The 19011-nt window shown below is 37.5% G+C and overlaps 2 protein-coding genes across 2 annotated transcripts in view; both read right to left on the minus strand.

Annotated features, from left to right (window-relative positions):
* epha8 (eph receptor A8) overlaps positions 1-19011 on the minus strand; it is a 158508-nt gene that overhangs the window by 25443 nt on the left and 114054 nt on the right. The window contains exons 4-6 of the mRNA XM_049471774.1: positions 6950-7105; positions 5081-5371; positions 3674-3853 (exon numbers count right to left, since the gene is read on the minus strand). Coding sequence (XP_049327731.1) covers positions 3674-3853; positions 5081-5371; positions 6950-7105 — 627 coding nt within the window. The remainder of the gene's footprint in view (positions 1-3673; positions 3854-5080; positions 5372-6949; positions 7106-19011) is intronic.
* The window catches only part of cdk18 (cyclin dependent kinase 18), a 548438-nt gene that overhangs the window by 15317 nt on the left and 514110 nt on the right, over positions 1-19011 (minus strand). The gene's annotated exons all lie outside the window — the stretch shown is intronic.

Genomic DNA, 19011 nt, shown 5'->3' on the forward strand with positions numbered 1-19011 from the left:
TATAATAAATTCATATACTTATCCTTATCACTGTACTAGTGCATCTCAAAAAACTAGAATATTGAAATAATTGAAAAGTTACTTTGTTTCAATAATTCAGTAACTCATATAAAATATAGATGTATTACACACAGAGTGATCTATTTTAAGCGTTTATTTATTTTATTGTTGATGATTATGGCTTATATAAAACCAATTGGTACGTTTGGAAATGTGGGCAGTGGGCCAAGTCCTGCTGAAAAATGAAATCCTCATCTCTATAAAAGTTTATAAATGAGCCAACACCAGCAGATGACATGTCTCTCCAAACCATCACTGATTGGTGGAAACTTCACACTAGACCTCAAGCAGTTTGGACTGTGTGTCTCTCCACTCTTTCTCCAGACTCTGGGTGCTTGATTTACAAATAAAATGCAAAATTTACTGATGATCAGTGATGGTTTGGAGAGTCATGTCTGTCATCTGATGGTGTTGATCCACTGTGTTTTATTATCAAGTCTAAAGTCAGTGCAGTTTTGCTTTCACACAAAGTCTTACAGCACTTCCTGCTTCCCTCTGCTACTGCTACTTTTATGGAGATGCGGATTTCATTTTCCAGCAGGACTTGGCACACTGCCCACATTGCCAAAAGTACCAATTGGTCTTATCTAATATTCACATTTTCGGAGACACTGACTTTTCAGGTTATGATGTATTTTGGAATCTTTAAAATGCTACGTATTGTTTATAATGGATTCTGTTATGTGATCAGAAGTTTATAATCAGTTTTATTTATTTATCTATAGTTATAATAATCAGTAATGACAACCCTGACACTCTGCATAACCCAGTGTCTTCAAGTTCTGGTTCTGGAGTTTCTTAGCGCTGTATATTTTACTGCTTTTTCTGCAGTCGAACTTTATGACTCACCTCCTCTATTAATTAGCATGTCCCTCCCTAAAATAGGGTGTGTTAAATCAGGGAACGCTTTAATAAATGCAGTGTAAGGCTATTTCAGGACAGGGAATGAGGAATACTGACTCTATATCTTTCTTTCTTGATTCAAATAATTGAATGAAAAAAAAAATGATCAAGCTCTTTATTATCTGGGTCAGGACAGATGTAAAAGTTAGAACAGTCAGAAGTCAGCAAAATGTGTGCAGATCATTGAGTAACACATGCATGTTTGGATGGCAGTGTTTGGATGCTCTAGTGATTGTAGTAGACCAATGATAATGTGCTATATATACAGTATATGTACAATTTTGACTAAAAAAATATATATATTGGAAATATATTGGGCGTAGCTGAACCAAAGCTGGCATCCAAGCTAGACCCATAAATGCTCAATTTACAATAAATCTAGTTACAATTCAGACCAACACAATGCCGCAGTTTGGCCTAGATATGCCTGGGAAACCCTTGCTGCTGAACAATACCAGTGGTAAGCTTAAACAATAAACAATACATGTGGCTGCAGGATGAAACGCACATACATTAAGGCTTGAACTTTGTAAACCCTTTAAAAAAAATCTATATTTCTGCATAAATATGACCTAAAACCTCATCAGATTTCCTAAAAGAAGATAAAAAGAACACCTTTATGATCATTTATTTATTAAATGTGTAATATATGTGATGGAAATATATAAGAATGCTGTTTTCTGTCTGTAATGCTCACAAAATAAGTCTAATGTTAAATAAAATCTGATAAATTCTATTAAAATTAATCCGATTAACCATATTTAACCATTTCTATTCCTAAACATGATAAGAACTGTTCGAAATCCCAAAGATCTAGTAAAAATTGGCTTGTATTACTTTGCCATATTTGATCTGTAGTGCTGACATAATGTACATGCCCTAATGTCTGATTTTTTTTTTGTCCAGTGCAGTGGGCGTGGCTGAGCTAGTGTTTTATTGGCTGGTTTATGATCTATTCTGATGGACAAAAGCTCTCAATTAGTGTTCTGTGCAAACAAAACAATACAAAAGCGACATGATGTCCATTGTATTTAAAAGCAAAGTCTGATAGGGTTAAGGAAAATCCAATATTACATCTTTGTGAGTTGCAAAAGTATGTGAACCTTTGCTTTCAGTATCTGGTGTGATTTATCCCCCATTTGCTGAAACAAGTGTTGATCAGAACTGCACACCCGCTTGGAGAGATTTGAGCCCATTCTTCCATATAGAACAGCTTCAACTCTGAGATGTTTGTTGGTTTCCTCACATTATCTGCTCGCTTCAGGTCTTTCCACAATATTTAGACTGGATTAAGATCAGGACTGAGTCAAAAACATTAACTTTATTCTTCTTAAAGCATTCTTTGGTAGAAAAGCTTGTGTGCTCAGGGTCATTGTCTTGTTGCATGACCCATTGTCTCTTGAGATTGAGTTCATGGACAGATGTCCTGCTAGTTTCCTTTAGAATTCTCCGTAACACTTTCTATGAATCAGGTATCTATAAAGCATTATAAATGCATTCATAAAGCTTCATAAACCATTCATAATGCTTTATAACACTTCACATAAGCGTTTCTAACGATAAATAAATGTTTATAATCTAAAACATAAAACGTTATAACACCACAGTATAAAGCTGTATATCACAAAGTGATATAATACATTATAATATATTTACATTTGCTGTTCTTAACACTATTGGTGAGACCTGTTTCATAAAGCTTAATAGATGTTGAGTTCATTTACATAATGCTTTATCAAGATCCACAGCGATGCCTTCCCTCTAACTGCTATATGTTATAATAAAAATTGTGTTGTAATGTGGAATAACTCATCACATTACCTAAAGTCTGTGAAAAGTGCTTATGAAGCTTTATAATTGGTTATATGCCCTTGGTAATGTGGAATAACTCATCACTTTACCTAAAGTATGTGAAAAGTGCTTATGAAGCTTTATAATTTGTTATATGCCTTTGGTAATGTGGAATAATTCATCACATTACCTAAAGTCTGTGAAAAGTGCTTATGAAGCTTTATAATTGGTTATATGCCCTTGGTAATGTGGAATAACTCATCACTTTACCTAAAGTCTGTGAAAAGTGCTTATAAGTGTTCATTAGATGTTATGTGCATTTACAGAACATTTTTTTTTATTATAACATACAGCAGTTAGTGGGAAGGCATCGCTGTGGATCTTGATAAAGCTTCATGTGAATGAACTCAACATCTATTAAGCTTTATAAAACAGGTCTCTTCAATAATCTTAAGAACAGCAAATGCAAATATATTATAATGCATTATATTGCTTTGTAATATAAAGCTTTATACTGTTGTGTTATTAAGTTTTATGTTTCTGATTATAAACATTTATGTATAGTCAGAAAGGCTTATGTGAAGTGTTATAAAGCATTATGAATGGTTTACGAAGCTTTATGATTGCATTTATAATGCTTTATAGGTACCTGATTCATAGAAAGTGTTACCGAATTCTCTGACATAATTTAGAATTTATTGTCAATTATCAATGAAGGCAAGCCATCCTGGCACATATGCAGCAAAACAGCAGGTCCAAAACATGATACTACCACCACCATGTTTTACAGATGGGGTAATGTTCTTACCTAGTACTTTTTTAATGTTTTTTTTTTTTCAGCTGTCTATCAATCAGTGTTATCATCATCAGTGGTAATTAGTAACAGGATGTCAGTCTAAATGCAGTAAAAGTCTCCTACCTGCCTGATTCGTGGTGATGTTGACCAGAACGTAGGGCAGCGGCTCACTGCTCAGGTGACTGACCCCGTTCATCACCAGGATGCGGAAGGTGTAATTAGCGTGAGCCACCAGGTTCACCACGTTCACCCACGGCTCCGTCAGACCCGTCTGCTGCGGGATGAAGCGAATCGGAGCGGCTCCTGCTCATAGGCATGACAAAAAATGGAATTAACATAAAACACATATCAGATGTTAAAGGTTAGACTTTTTACTATTTATTTAAATAAATCAACTCAATTATAACTTTCAAACATCATCAAATCTAAAAAAAAACAGTTAGGACAGTTAGGACACCACTGTGTAGAATCCCCTCTTCTTTTAACAACTAAATTAATAATAAACGTATGAAAATCTGAGTATGAAGAAATGAGGAGAATTTTTATTATTCTTATTATAGATAAAATTATGGATTTACTGGCTTCAGTTTCACAGAATTTAACAACCTTAAATGTTCCTCACGTTTGATTATAGGGCCACCAGTGGAGGAATGAGGCAGTGAGTTTAGTAAGGCAAATTGAGGGGGCTAGTCTTAAGGAGTTTAGAGCGCCTAGGTTTTAATACAAATATACATAATTGATGATACATATTAATAATGTATGTATCAAAAATCAATATTTTGTCCCATTTCACAATACAATTTTACCACGATACATTGCATTTGATAATGATGACATCATTATCATATATTTACAGCTCTGAAACGAAATAGGAGACCACTTAAAAATGATGAGTTTCTTTGATTTTACCAAATTAAAAACCTCTGGAATATAATCAAGAGGAAGATGGATGATCACAAACCATCAAACCACCAAACTGAACTGCTTGAATTATTGGCACAAGGAGTAAAGGCATAAAGTTATCCAAAAGCAGTGTGTAAGACTGGTGGAGGAGAACATGATGCCAAGATCCTTGAAAATTGGGATTAAAAATGAGGGTTATTCCACCAAATATTGATTTCTGAACTCTTAAAACTTTATTAATATGAACTTGTTTCTTTTCATTATTTGAGGTCTGGAAGTTCTGCATCTGCATTTTGTTATTTCACTCATTTATTATTTTTCTGCAAATAAATGCTTTAAATGACAATATTTTTATTTGGAATTTGGGAGAAATGTTGTCTGTAGTTCATAGAATAAAACAATAATCTCCATTTTACTCAAATATAAACCTAAAAAATCAGAGAAACTGATTCAGAAACTGAGGTGGTCTCTTAATGTTTTTTCCAGAGCTGTACATATACACATTTTTGGCCATAAAATGGGAAAATATCTAACCTTCTTTTTCTGATATGTGTTTTATTTACTATTGTTAATAAAATATGAATAAAAATCATTCCATTCTGTTTTAAGTTTAAACGACTCTCCTACCTGTTCTAGACACCATGCCTCCTCCTCCACCTCCTCCGCTCCCAGTTGGTCCTCCACCTGTGCTTCCGTACGCTCCAACAGAACCCCCGATCGCTCCACTGATACCGGGTCCAGTTCCTCCAACTGCAGCACTGCAGTCCTCACACTGACCGCCCTCCTTCACGCACCTCTTACACTGCACATCATATATAATATCAGCCCGGCCGCCGGAGTCCAGAGGAGAACCCCACTCCAGACTGACGGAGGTCCCGTTTACAGAAGAAATCACGTTCACTGGGGCTGTCGGAGGTCCTGTGGGAAGAGACTCTACTCTTAAATTCTTATCCCATTTCTTTTGCAGTGAAGAAAATGTAGAAATAATATTATTTATAAGAATATAATATTTTACAATCTAAACAAGAGTAAGGGATAATGATGAGCAGTGTGGTGGTCATTTACACTTAATTACATTGTTACATATTACATTAGATAGATAGATAGATAGATAGATAGATAGATAGATAGATAGATAGATAGATAGATAGATAGATAGATAGATAGATAGATAGATAGATAGATAGATAGATAGATAGATAGATAGATAGATAGATAGATTCTTTATTTATCCTGAAGGAAATTTAGGCATCCAGCAGCAACAACCCAATAGAATAAGAAACATATTAAACATAAATTAAAACACAGAAGAATAGAAAATATATAAGGCTATAAAAAACTTACTATACAAGATAAATATATATATATATATATATATATATATATATATATATGTAAAGGGAGCAGTGCAGTAGATGTTGCTAATGGTCATTAAATAATTAAATAATTAACAGAGCAAAGTGTAATGTGCAACGACATTGATTACAAAAGTGACTGATGTGACATAGAAATATAATATAAATATGCATCTGTAACAAATATAGTTCTAAAAAGAGAATGTGAATACGTGAATACCCAATCACGAGTAAAGTGTACTTGAATGTAAGTGTAGTTACAATGTAACTACAACTGTATTACATATAATTACAAGATTATCTCTCTTAATTTTAAAGGTAAAACAGGGATCAATGACATATGGATTTTTTTAACTCTTTAAAATAAGGGTAAATTAATTAACAGTGCTTACATCAGAATGTCTGAAGTAATTATTTTAATTTATTGACACTATTAGACATTATTTATCATTAAATTGTTTAACTGAGGCCTCAGTTTATTATTATTCACAAAAGTCTTAAGCATAAAAATATAGTAATATTTAATAATGTTTTAACTAGTGCCGATTAAAAATGTGTTTATATAACAACAGTGTTTATTAACAGATAATAAGATTATCTTTTGTGATTGTTCAACCAATGGGCAAGTTTTGTGTATATATGTAATTATATTCAAATTTAAGATTTAGTAATTATCCAGACAATGTCTGTGGCCTTGCAAAACCATCACTGATCATTAGTACATTTTACATTTCATTTGTTAATAAAGGGATCAGAGTCTGGAGGAAGAGTGGAGAGACACACAGTCCAAACTGCTTGAGGTCTAGTGTGAAGTTTCCACCAATTAGTGATGGTTTAGATAAAGAGACATGTCTGTCATCTGCTGGTGTTGATCCACTGTGTTTTATCGTCAAGTCTAAAGTCAGTGCAGTTTTGTTTTTCCAAAAAATCTTACAGCACTTCATGCTTCCCTCTGCTACTGACAACTTTTATACGGGATTTCATTTTCCAGCAGGACTTGGCACACTGCCCACACTGCCAAAAGTACCAACTGGTCTTACACGATTCTAATAGTTTCACATTTCGAACTGATTTACTGAAATAAAGTAACTCTTCATTGATATTCTAAGTTTTTTGGATGCATCTGTGTATCAGGACTCACTTGTACAGGGGGCAGCGGGAGTGTCCGTGGGGGCTCGGAAGAAGTTGGCATCACACGGGCAGGAGAGGGCAGCTCTGGTCTCTGAGTGGCTGTGCAGAGGACATTTCCCACACAGCTGGTCCCCAGCCACGGGTTTATAGAAGCCCACCTCACAAGCTGTAGTGATGAGAAAGTAGACCAGTGATCAGCAAAGGTATTTGTATTTTGTATTTCAGCATGTTGCTGTTATTTTACAGTGCATTTATTTACTGTATAGTATATTGTTTTTAACAATGGGTGAAAAACTGGTGTGCTAAAAAACTGTACTTTTTTATTTGAGTAAAAAATTCACCCCATATTGTGAGTAAATACTTTTCCAATAAAACTAAATTCTGTCACATGAAAATTTTAATATATCACAGAGCCGCAGAGTTACTTACTTCATTGCTGTTGAAACACAGCTTAAAACCAGTCTTCAAAAGAAGAGAAATAAATGGTAACTTGCTCCTATAGCCTACAACATCTTGAGCAGCTGCATCACTGCCTGGTTTGGGACCTGCACCGTCTCTGACCGCAAGACCCTCCAGCGTATTGTGAGGACAGCTGAGAGGATCATCGGCGTCTCTCTCCCCTCCATCACGGACATTTACACCACCCGCAGCATCCGCAAAGCAACCAGCATTGTGAATGACCCCACCCATCCCTCACACGAACTGTTCTCCCTCCTGCCTTCGGGAAAAAGGTACCGCAGCATCCGGTCCAGCACGACCAGATTCTGCAACAGCTTCTACCCCCAAGCCATCAGACTCCTTAACTGCAGAGACTGAACTGATGGTTTTTCTGTACATGCACACACACTCTTACCCCACTTACCCCAGAAAATGGAAAGCACTAAAAACCCTACTACCTCACTGGACTCTATTGCACACTGTGTAATAGAGTAATTACTACCTCACCTGGTCTTTTTTGCACACTGCAAAATTTGCACACTGTCTTGTTATTTATTATTCTTTGTCTGTATTGTGTTGTATTGTCTGTCTGCACTTTTGTACTGTTGCACTATTGTTCTGTCTACACTGTGTTTATGTGCACCATGGTCCTTGGAGGAACGTTGTTTCGTTTCACTGTGTACTCTGTATATAGCTCAAATGACAATAAAAACCACTTTGACAATGTAACCACACAGTTAACCATTATATAAAATACAGTAAAACCAGCTAAACATCCAAAAAAATAAAAGTATTCATACTCATTACTCTGTAGGTAGAAGTATAGATACTAGGATTTAAAATACTTTAAACCTGTAGAAGTTGAAGTATCAACTCAAGCTTTTTACTCTTTAGGTAAAAGTGTTTAAAAAGTGCTAGTTTCAAAACTACTTGATGTATAAAAGTAAAAGTAATGGGAAAAAATAAAGCCATTAAGGACAAAAGCTTAGGCCACGCCCACAGAGTCCTATAGTGCACTACTATAGTGCAATGCAATTATTTGCATTGTAGATAAATTCTGAAGTCATCTAAATATAAAGAGAAAAACACATGGAATTATTTAGTAAACAAAAAAGTGTAGAATTATTTTTTAGCTAACATTTTTGTACGTCTTGGCTGGATTTTCTCAGTCAGCTTTATTAATGAGGTAGAGTCACCTGGAATTCAGGCTTTCAGTTAACAGCTGTGCTGAACTCATCAAGAGTTTATAACATGAATTTCTTGTCTCTTAATAAAGTGTTTGAGAGCATCAGTTGTAAAGTTATGAAGAGGTAGAGTTACAGGTATACAGTGAATATCTCTACTTCAGTAACGTCCTAATACATATTATGAGAAGGAAAACATACTCAACTAAGTAAAGAAAAAAAAATACTTTAAGAAATGAAGGTTTTTAAATCCGAAAAAAAAAATATATATATTTGAAAGAACTTTGAAAGTGCAATCGCAACGACCATCAAATAAACAGTGGTTATGATGAAACTGGCCCTCATCAGGACTTTCCCCAGGACAGGAAGAGCAAGAGTTACCTGTGTTGCAAAGAATACATTTATCATTTATGAGTTACCAGCCTCAGTTAGGAGCGCTCCAGATAAGAGAATCTAGAGTTTGTTGGTTTGTTTAACATTTTTTTTAAGTTACTACATGATTCCTTATGTTACTTTATAGTCTGGATGGCTTCACTATTTATTTAATTTTAATGTAAAAAAATAAAATAAATAAAAACATTGAATGATTGAAGGTGTGCCAATCTTCTGACATACTTCTACAGTACTTGCTAGGTCCTACTAATCCCACATACTGTATAATACAGTACTTTAAATTAAAAAATTCTAAATGCACACCATCTTGACATTTAGCTCTAAATGTTTTTTGGCCTTGCCAAAGTTAGCTAACTAACTAAACTAAGAGAGCAAACTTTCCCAGAGCAAACAAGACGCTATACACTGTAAATAAGCATCTCAACACAGTTGTCACTTGTCCAGGCCGGAGCGTTTAATGAGAGCGTAGCCGTCCACGGCACCGGCATGCTGATGAAGAGGAGCGCGGACCGGAGAACACAAGAGGAGAAATAAAGTAAAGATACACAACGAGCGGAGAATTAGCATAGAGCGATCGCAGGGTCTTTTTATTCCTCTTGAAGAAGCCCTCAGGGACCCGGAAAGAATTCCTGCTCGCGATATTTATCCCCCCGTCTGGTTTTATTCCTTGTTTTATCCCATTAATCCTCCCTGCGCCTTGATGTTTTTTTGAAAAGCTGCCGAGTTGAGAAGCGGGTCACGATAAACATCGAGCCTGCACGCTCATCAAGTACGGAACCGTCTAGCCGCTTTGAAGTTGAAGTTTTTGACAGATTAGCAGCAGCTACACAATCAACAACACACATCTTAGCGTATCAACGATACACTCGCAAACAGCCGTCGCACGGTGGACGGGCCACGAGCTCGTCGTCACCTTTTGATAAATTTGTCACGATGACCCCTGGTGACCTTAATGATTCATGACGGACTCTTCATTTTGGCCATTTTTTTTGGCGATAAACATCGGCCAGCCTTGGAGCCGTGCGCTTTCTTTCCTTTTGTCCGAGACCAGGTTCCCACGGGTCCTTAAAAAGTCTTAAAATGTCTTAAATTAAAATCTGGGGAATTACAGTCTTAAATTGTCTTAAATTTGCTGTAAATTTCCTGTAGGTATTACATTTTCAGACGGTGCGTTTAATGCTGGTGGGAAAGATCACACTAACTTTAGCGGTGACTTAGCTAAAGGTAAATAATATTGGTTGGGGAAGGAGATTCCTTTATTTTTTTAGGTGTTTTTCTCAATGGGTTTCTTGTAGATTTAGCTTTACCGCACTGGGATGTCATCACTATTTTAGAAAGAGTAAGTTCCGCCCTTTTTAACCATATATGGATTATGTTTATGTGTGAATGAATTCCTGAGTAATTAAGCTGAGAACACAGGGTGCGATTTTGGATGGAAAATCCGTCCGTAGGGTTCTAAGGGTTAACATGAGAAAACTAAGACTAGCAGAGCTAACATTAGCAGCGAGCTAGCTAACATTACCAGGAAGGGAACCAAGGTTAGCGGTGTGCTAGCTACATTTGCGTCGAGCTAGCTAACATACTAGCGTTAGCGGCGAGATTACCAGCTTCATTACCAGGTAGAGAACTGAGGTTAGCAGAGGGATAGTTAACACTAGCTGCAAGCTGGCTAACATAAGTGGCGAGTTTGCTAACATAACATTAGCGGCAAGCTAACTAAATTACTAACGTTAGCAGCAGGTTAGTTACGTTACCATACACAATGGAACAAAAAAAAAAGATAAATTACATCTCTGGTTGGGTACAGTAGATGGCTCCAAAGGGTGATGTTGGTCAAGGCTGCATCTGTGAGCTGATGTATCAGAACTGAGTCGCTGCGCTTTTCTTCCGAGTGTTAGCGCTGTGATGCTACTCAGCAATGCTGCATTAGCAGCAGTTTAAAAAGAGGCGGAGTCTGATTTCACATGTATCAAAGGAGGCATGTGCTAGTCTTCACCCTCCTTGTGTTAGGGCGTTTCTGGTGATAGGGGGATATATAGGATGGGACAATTGGTATAGCTAACAATTGGGAAAGAAAAGTAGGGAACCCTTTAACCTCTTTGAAATTTTTGACATATTACCAGCAGTTACACTATAACACAACACACATCTAAGTGTACCAATGATACACTCGCAAACAGCTGTCGCACGGTGGATGGGCTACGAGCTTGTCATCTCCTTTTGATAAATGAATCACGATAACTGACCCACGGTGAACTTGATGGTGATTCTTGACGGACTCTTCTTTTTAGGCGTTTTATTGGCGAGAACAGGATGTGAGGTAAACGTCAGCCAGCTTCGGCACCGGGCGCTTTTTTTTCCTTTTGTCCGGGGGTGTTTACACATTCCACATTAGGGCGGCCGTATTGCTTGTTTGTTTGTTTTTTTCCCTCTCTTTTGTATCGGCACATTGTTTGGTTTGTCAGCACCTGTCAGTGCAGTGCAACCATTGCAGGGGGGGATTTGCATTACAATGAATTTTAATGAATATTTATCGCCATTGTATACTGACCTTGATTTTTTTTCCCCTCTTACTTTCAGTATAAATGGATAAATAAATATGGTGGGGGGAAAAAAAGCGGCTCGGATGGAAAATTCGCTCTCACATCCTCCAGTCCTATTTATGGCCTGCCAGACTGGTACAGTGTTGACTGTGCAGCAGAGGGAATTACAGGCAGTCTGGAAAAGTCTGGGTCATCCATGCTTCGCTCTGCAGATACATCCATGTACAGTATGTAGTGTTCAAAGATCTTAACTAGTCCAGTGGTTCTCAAATTGGTCCACAGGGAACGCTTAGACCAGGGCTAGGCAATTCCGGAGTGCTGGAGTGCTGGATTCCAGCACAGTTTACTGTGCAGATTTCCTTTCTCTAAGAGAAGAAACTAAACCTAGTATTTAAAAGGTGAAAATAACACAGGAATTCTGAATTCTGACCCATCCCATGTTCTAGTTTTTAAACGATTTTGCTGCAACCTAGATCACGATACATAAGAATTGTCCAAAAATCTGGTCCTACAATAAGGTCCTTGAGGAACAGTTGAAGGACCACTGGAACTGAAAAAGTGTGTAATTGGCTTATGGCCAATGAAAAAAAAAGTCATTATCTCTAAAAAAAATGAATGTTATATAAGTACAATTGGTACTTTTAGAAGTGTGGGCAGTATGCCAAGTCCTGCTGGAAAAGGAAATCCACATCTCCATAAAAGTTGTCAGTAGCAGAGGGAAGCATGAAGTGCTGTAAGATTTTGTGGGAAAACAAAACTGCACTGACTTTAGACTTGATAATAAAACACAGTGGATCAACACCAGCAGATGACACGTCTCTCCAAACCATCACTGATCATCAGTAAATTTTACATTTCATTTGTAAATCAAGCACCCAGAGTCTGGAGGAAGAGTGGAGAGACACACAGTCCAAACTGCTTGAGGTCTAGTGTGAAGTTTCTACAATCAGTGATGGTTTGGAGAGACATGTCATCTGGAATTGACTCTTTAATGGACATTTATTTTTATTTTTCCAGCAGGACTTGACACACTGCCCACACTGTCAAAAGTACTAATTGGTCTTATATAATATTCTAATTTTCTGAGACACTAATTTTTGGGTTTGCATTGTCTGTAAGCCATAATCATCAACAATAAAAGAAATAAAAGCTTAAAATAGATCACTCTGTGTGTAATACATCTATAGAATATATACGTTTCACATTTTTTATTGAATTACTGAAATAAGGTAACTTTTGAATCATATTGTAATTTTTTGTGATGCACCTGGTTTTAGACCACAATAATTTATAGTGGTGACGGACAGTTCTGGTGGAAACAGGAGAGTTGAGCTGCACATTGAATTCTTCCGTGATTTGATCAGCCGTGGTTTTATGTTTTTTGGATACAATCCGGGTTAGCACCCGAACATCCCTTTCAGACAGCTTCCTCTTACAGCATCCACAGTTAATCCTGTTGGATGTGGTTTGTCCTTCTTGGTGGTGTGCTGACATTACCCTGGATACCGTGGCTCTTGATGCATCACAAAGACTTGCTGTCTTGGTCACAGATGCGCCAGCAAGACGTGCACCAACAATTTGTCCTCTTTTGAACTCTGGTATGTCACCCATAATGTTGTGTGTGTTGCAATATTTTGAGCAAAACTGTGCTCTTACCCTGCTAACTGAACCTTCACACTCTTACAGCTCTTACTGGTGCAATAATGTGCAATTAATGAAGATTGGTCACTAGGCTGCTCCAATTTAGCCATGAAAGCTTTAACACTAAAATGACTGTACATCACAACTAGTTCTTTTCTTCCAGAAGAGTCAGTTACTGTAGAAAAGCAGGGCAAGCTCATTATTAATTGCCTGATTTCAGGAGAAACGTTTTATGAGCAGGTGTCTGAAAACTTTAGTGCATATAGTGCAGTTAGCTGGGACAGTATAACTGCAGATAACAGCAGCCCTCCCGCCAGTAAGCTGTATTTTTACTCCAGCGTTACCGTCTACAGTAACCTTTGGCCGCGTTTACGAACACTCTGACAGGTACATGCACTCAAACACACACGCACTCACGCTCTTCACACACTCGCCGATACCTACAGAGCTCCACAGGGACCAAACAACAGCTGCTAACGAGCTGCGACGAGCGTCTAAGTGATGAATGATTCTGTCAGTGAAATCATAGCTGGAAATGGGCCACTCCATCACCGAGCCTGGCTACACGTGGCCTGTAAATGGTTCTGGTGTCCCGTTCCTCGTACTGCAGGGGCTACTGCACACTCTGGACAATTCAGGGTACATATCTTACTCATGTCACTGCACTGTGGCCTCGTTTGGGTTCAACCTGACCTGCTTTCAACTAAGATAAAGGTGTGTCCTCCTTGCCTTTGCCCTGCTACTGGAATACTATAAAATATTCTTGTGTGTAGTCTCTAGCCCCACCCTCTCATTACTTGTCCCTGGTGTTTCTTGTCAACATTCAGTATTTTTTAAACTGCTTTGTGTGCTCTTTTGTGCCGCACTAAAGTCTTAAAAATAAAATGCTACAAAAGGTTCTTTTAAAAAACCCATAGAAGAACCACTTTAAATTTGGTAAATCATTTTTTTTCCCCAAAAAAGAGTAAATCAATCACATCTTTTTATGAGACGATGTTCATTATGTCAGATTACCATATTTTTCGCACTATTGCAATCTTTATAGAGGAGAATACGCACTTGCAGTGAGTCCAACATGCATAGGTTCACATCGTTGCTGTCCATTGAAAGACACTTATCCCCATTTTTGTCGATTTTTAGTTTACTACATAATTTGAACAGACAAACTGTCCCTTACACTGTGCCAAAATTTCTCGATGAACGGACCAATAGAAACTCTTCAAAATGACCTGAAATAAAGTCTTTTTCCATTGAAATTTTACAAAGTTCTTTCTCTCTCATGTAAAGTTGCTGTTTTGGAGATAAGTGTTTTCAATTGGACAGCGACAATATGAAGCAACTGAGCAAAACCACAGTTTATAAATGTATGATCAGTTTCATATTGAAATATGGGTATCACTTTAAAATAAGACTACCTTTATAAAGGGTTTATAAATTATTTACAATTAGTTTATTAATGGTTACTAGTTAGGTTGTAAATGCCTTAATAATTATTAATAATCAGTTATAACACATACGTAGAAAGGGCAACAGTATAGATGGCTGTGGGTTCACTATTTATCAAACAACAGGTCATTGTTGCTCTTTCTACGTATGAGTTATAACTGATTATTAATGATTTTAAGGCATTTACAACCTAATAAGCATTAATAAACTAATTGTAAACCATTCGTAAACCCTTTATAAAGGTAGTCTTATTTTAAAGTGGTTCCGAAATATGTGCTTAAATCCTCAAAGTACATATTTCAAATCAAATGTTTCAGCACTGCCGATCAGCTCACAGTAGCAGAGATGCAGCATTTTTACTGTGTAAAACCTTTTTTGCTGTAGAAAAAATGTAATTTTCTGTTTTTCTTTTTTAGGAAAAATTTATTATTCTCCTTTCTAAAATGAAATAATACTCAGAACAAGTAATTACAAGTAGTTACTATTTTTAATTTAATGTTTTTAGCTTTTAGCCCTATTCAACCCCATTTATAGAGAACTCACTCATGGGCTACCTCTAGTGTTTAACAGTCATTTACTGATATAATGGGGAAACAGAAAGTGGTCAGACTCTCCATAAACAGCTCTGGTCATGCATGAAATGTGTTTTGGACTTGTTGTTCTCTTTTGTCTGTGATCCCATTGGCTGTAGGTAGTTGCTGCTCCTGACTCCCAGTCGCCGACTGGGTCAGATATTTAGCATGGCCAATATTTGCCGGGCGTCTGCGACTTAACGATGGTCACTTAGTGACGGATCTTCTTTTAGTGCTTTTACACTAAAGGACTAAGCAAGCGCTGAGTGATTTGTGTAGTGTGCACCTGACATTACAGTTCATGGAGTCGGTCGCCACAATTTCAATCGTCATAAATTAATCTGTAAATTAATTCATACTGAAATCCCAGATCTAAGATCCTCTGTTAGATATAATAAAAATTATAAACTGGATCATCCACTTATCCCATAAACCCCCTACTCCCCCCACTGTGCTGTAGGTGAACAAAGCCTCACATCTACTCTTTTAGGGGTGACATTATTAGAGGTTAGTGACATTTGCAGCCAGCCAATCTGTCCCCAGGCAGCGGGCCATGCTGCACTGATACTGCCCACGACTGGCACCATCTGGATCCTCCAGCTTCCTCCGCTGTATCATGATAAGAACACTGATACCAAGCAAGCTCCCGAGCCCCGCCGGGACTCAGTCCCGAGCTGGACCGGAGCCAGAAAGGAGAGGTGGAGGCTGAAGAAAAAAGGGAGGAGGAGGAGGAGGAAGGAGAATTGTTCACAAATTATAAGCTCTTTGAGCTTCGGCTCTGCCTCACAAAATGCCAATCCATGCGTAAAATAGGAGCTAAAACCAGGAGCACAATAACAGAGGAACGCAGACCTGACCTTTTGATAGTCATTAAACAGAAAGAGCTTTGATTAGGAATGCTGAAGATTCTCCCTGTCTCCCGGCTGCAGCTCTGCACCGCACCGCACACCAAAAAAAATCATCTACAGACTGAATGATGAAGGATCAGACTTTACTATAAATAGTGCAGTAAACTACAGTACACTCCGTATCAACAAGACTGGAATATAAAACATATTGTGTGCCAAAATAAAATACCAGACCAAAATAGACAGTAAATTCATCTGAAAAATCATTGAAAGGTGAAATTGTCAGTCCTGTCACTATCTGCCTGACAGCCGCTGACTCTAATTCTCCAGAAAAAGACTCCATTTCCCATGATGCATCTGCATTTAACCCTCTAAATAAACATGCCTTAAAACATGCTGCATCTGCGTTCCGGCTCGCCGTGCTATTGATTGCTCACACCTGGACTCACTTGTATAAATAGCCTCCTCTCACTTCCTCTGTGTTTGACCAATTTTTGTTCTGACCCTTTTTGATCTTTTTTAAGACTTAGCTTAGCTTTTTCCGTATTAACCTATGTTTCTTTTTTTAATATTTTAACCCCTTTTTACCTTGTTTTGGATATCCTGTGCACTACTGTAACTGTAACTATTCCAATACATACTTTAAAGGAGCATTAGGGATTATACAGTATTATATTATATTTTCTGTGGTAACTCATAATAACGTGACCAGGATCATTGATACATCATTAGATATTAAGGCAACATGCTAAGTTTAAGCATTTTCTTATTTGAACCATATGGTAGATCACGATAATCTGCCCACTACCAATCCCCCAGACCCATTAACACACCCCGGGTTGCCAGGTATTAACAAAAGCAGGAAAAAAGTGTGCTGAAACTGTGGAAATGAGTGAGCTGGCTAGTATTCTGCCGAGCAGGTAATCACTGAGCTTCAGTAAGGTTTGCTAACCATAGTTAGGTAGTTTACCACCATCACTAGTGTACTAGAGGTAGACATTTTGGACACTGAAACCTATGCATTTACTAATCAGCTACAGAGAAAGACTGGTTGTCGCTTAATTGTCACTGTGTGTCAATCTGGCAACCCAGGCGAGCAGGTGGTGCAGAAAACTCAAAGTCTCTAGTTTAGCTTTTTCACATATGTAGTCTCATTTATTACTGATTGTTCCTTTAATTATTGCAACTAAAATGCATGCTGTAACTACAAAACTAAATTACATATTGTTGAAGGTAAGGTACAGATTTTTTTCATGTAGTATGATTGTCTGTCTTTGTTTTATTAGAAAAAAAATGCTTGACCTCAAAATGCAAGCAGTAGAAAAATGCATCATAATATCCAGTCTTGGGTGCATTCAGAATTTGCAACTAGAACGGAACTTCATTTGAGTAAATGGTTTGTTTTGCCTGCAGAAAAGGACAGAATTTGAACTTGTCCATGTGGAAAATGGCGGTTTATCCCAGAGGCTGGACCAGACCGTATGCGTAACTTTATACAGAAGAGTTTAATTGTTTTATAGACTCTCTTCAATCAAGCTACCTCTCTTAAATGACCACTGCCTGATTTAGTGATGAACCCATGTCCTTAAAACTACGTGATCTTCAACTTTCTTGGCGCGGAAGGTCCAGGAGGAGAACTGCTGATCAATTTGCTAAAGAAATGCGGTGTCTGTTTCTAAGTGCTTGATAGATGGAGCCAAACCTGGCTAAATTGAGAGCGACCTTGAGGGGCTGTTAACTGAGGGAGGAGAGGGCTGGTCGCTCATCCGACTGACAGTGTGTATCCTTGGTTTGGCTCGGATAGACTTGATTGCTAGTTGCGTATGTTTCCGACTATAAGGTGCACTCAAAATCCTTTAATTTTCCTAAAAAATCGACAGGGCACCTTATAATCCGGTGCCCCTTATGTATTAATTCTACCAGTCAGGTATTAAGGAGCGAGGGTAAAGGTATTAAGAATAAGGGTGAGTTTTCAGTAAAGTTTCTCCAGCACTAAGGCTGGGTGCAGCAGCATTAGCATTAGCAGCTAACCGCAGTTCTATTTTCCGCTATATCTCTGTTCAGAGGCAAGTATATTGGACTGTCTGTTTGTTTTCTGTGTTAAAACAAGCTACATGGGATGAACCGCTAGCTGATATCACCCTGGGTTACTCAGTCTAGAGGCATGGGTGGCATTTATATCCTGATTAGCCAAAATATTGGAAATCTAAGCTTACTGTAAATAAGTGGAATACTATACACACACACACACACACAAAAAAAAAACATTTGTGTAGATTAACATCCAGCACTCGTTCGACTTTAAAGGAAAATGTTTTTTTTTTATGAATTAGAGTTTTGTTTACTTAGGTGCTTCACTATTAGAACATTAGAAGGGAAACATGGCGACACCCTTGCTCACTTCCATGTAGGCATCCTTATTAATGTCGCTTAATGCACCTTATTATCTGGTGCGCATTATTTATAACAAAATAGACCAGAAAATAGTCGTTCATTGAAAGTGTGGTGCACCTTAAAGTGCAAAAATATGGTAAATAAAGGCATTTTAGATCTTGCAACCCACAAATTTTGCCATTAAATGAATAAAAAAATGGAATACATATGGTATCACTTTATTTGGACGGCCCATTGTAGACGCTTAATAGAGGCTCAACTAACATTCACAACTGCATGTCTGTTAAAGTAACTGAACTCTAAGGTGAAAGTAAATGAATCTCTATTAAATGTAACCCTACATCCAACTCCAACCAAATTCTAATCTTAAAATTTTAGGGTTAGTTTTTGGGTTAGATTTATGATTTAGGATAAAGTGCGGGTTACATTTTTGGGTTGATTTATGATTTAGGATTAGGGTTGTACAGTTAGGTTTAATACCGAATCATTTACCTTCAACTAAGAGTTCAATTCCACTTATTAGACATTCAGTTGAATGTTAGTTGAATGTTAGTTTGTTCATCTATCAGGCATCTTTAACGGACCATCCAAATAAAATGATTCCTTCTATATT

The sequence above is a fragment of the Astyanax mexicanus genome, chromosome 24 (assembly GCF_023375975.1).
Source record: "Astyanax mexicanus isolate ESR-SI-001 chromosome 24, AstMex3_surface, whole genome shotgun sequence".
Taxonomy (NCBI): Eukaryota; Metazoa; Chordata; class Actinopteri; order Characiformes; family Acestrorhamphidae; genus Astyanax; species Astyanax mexicanus.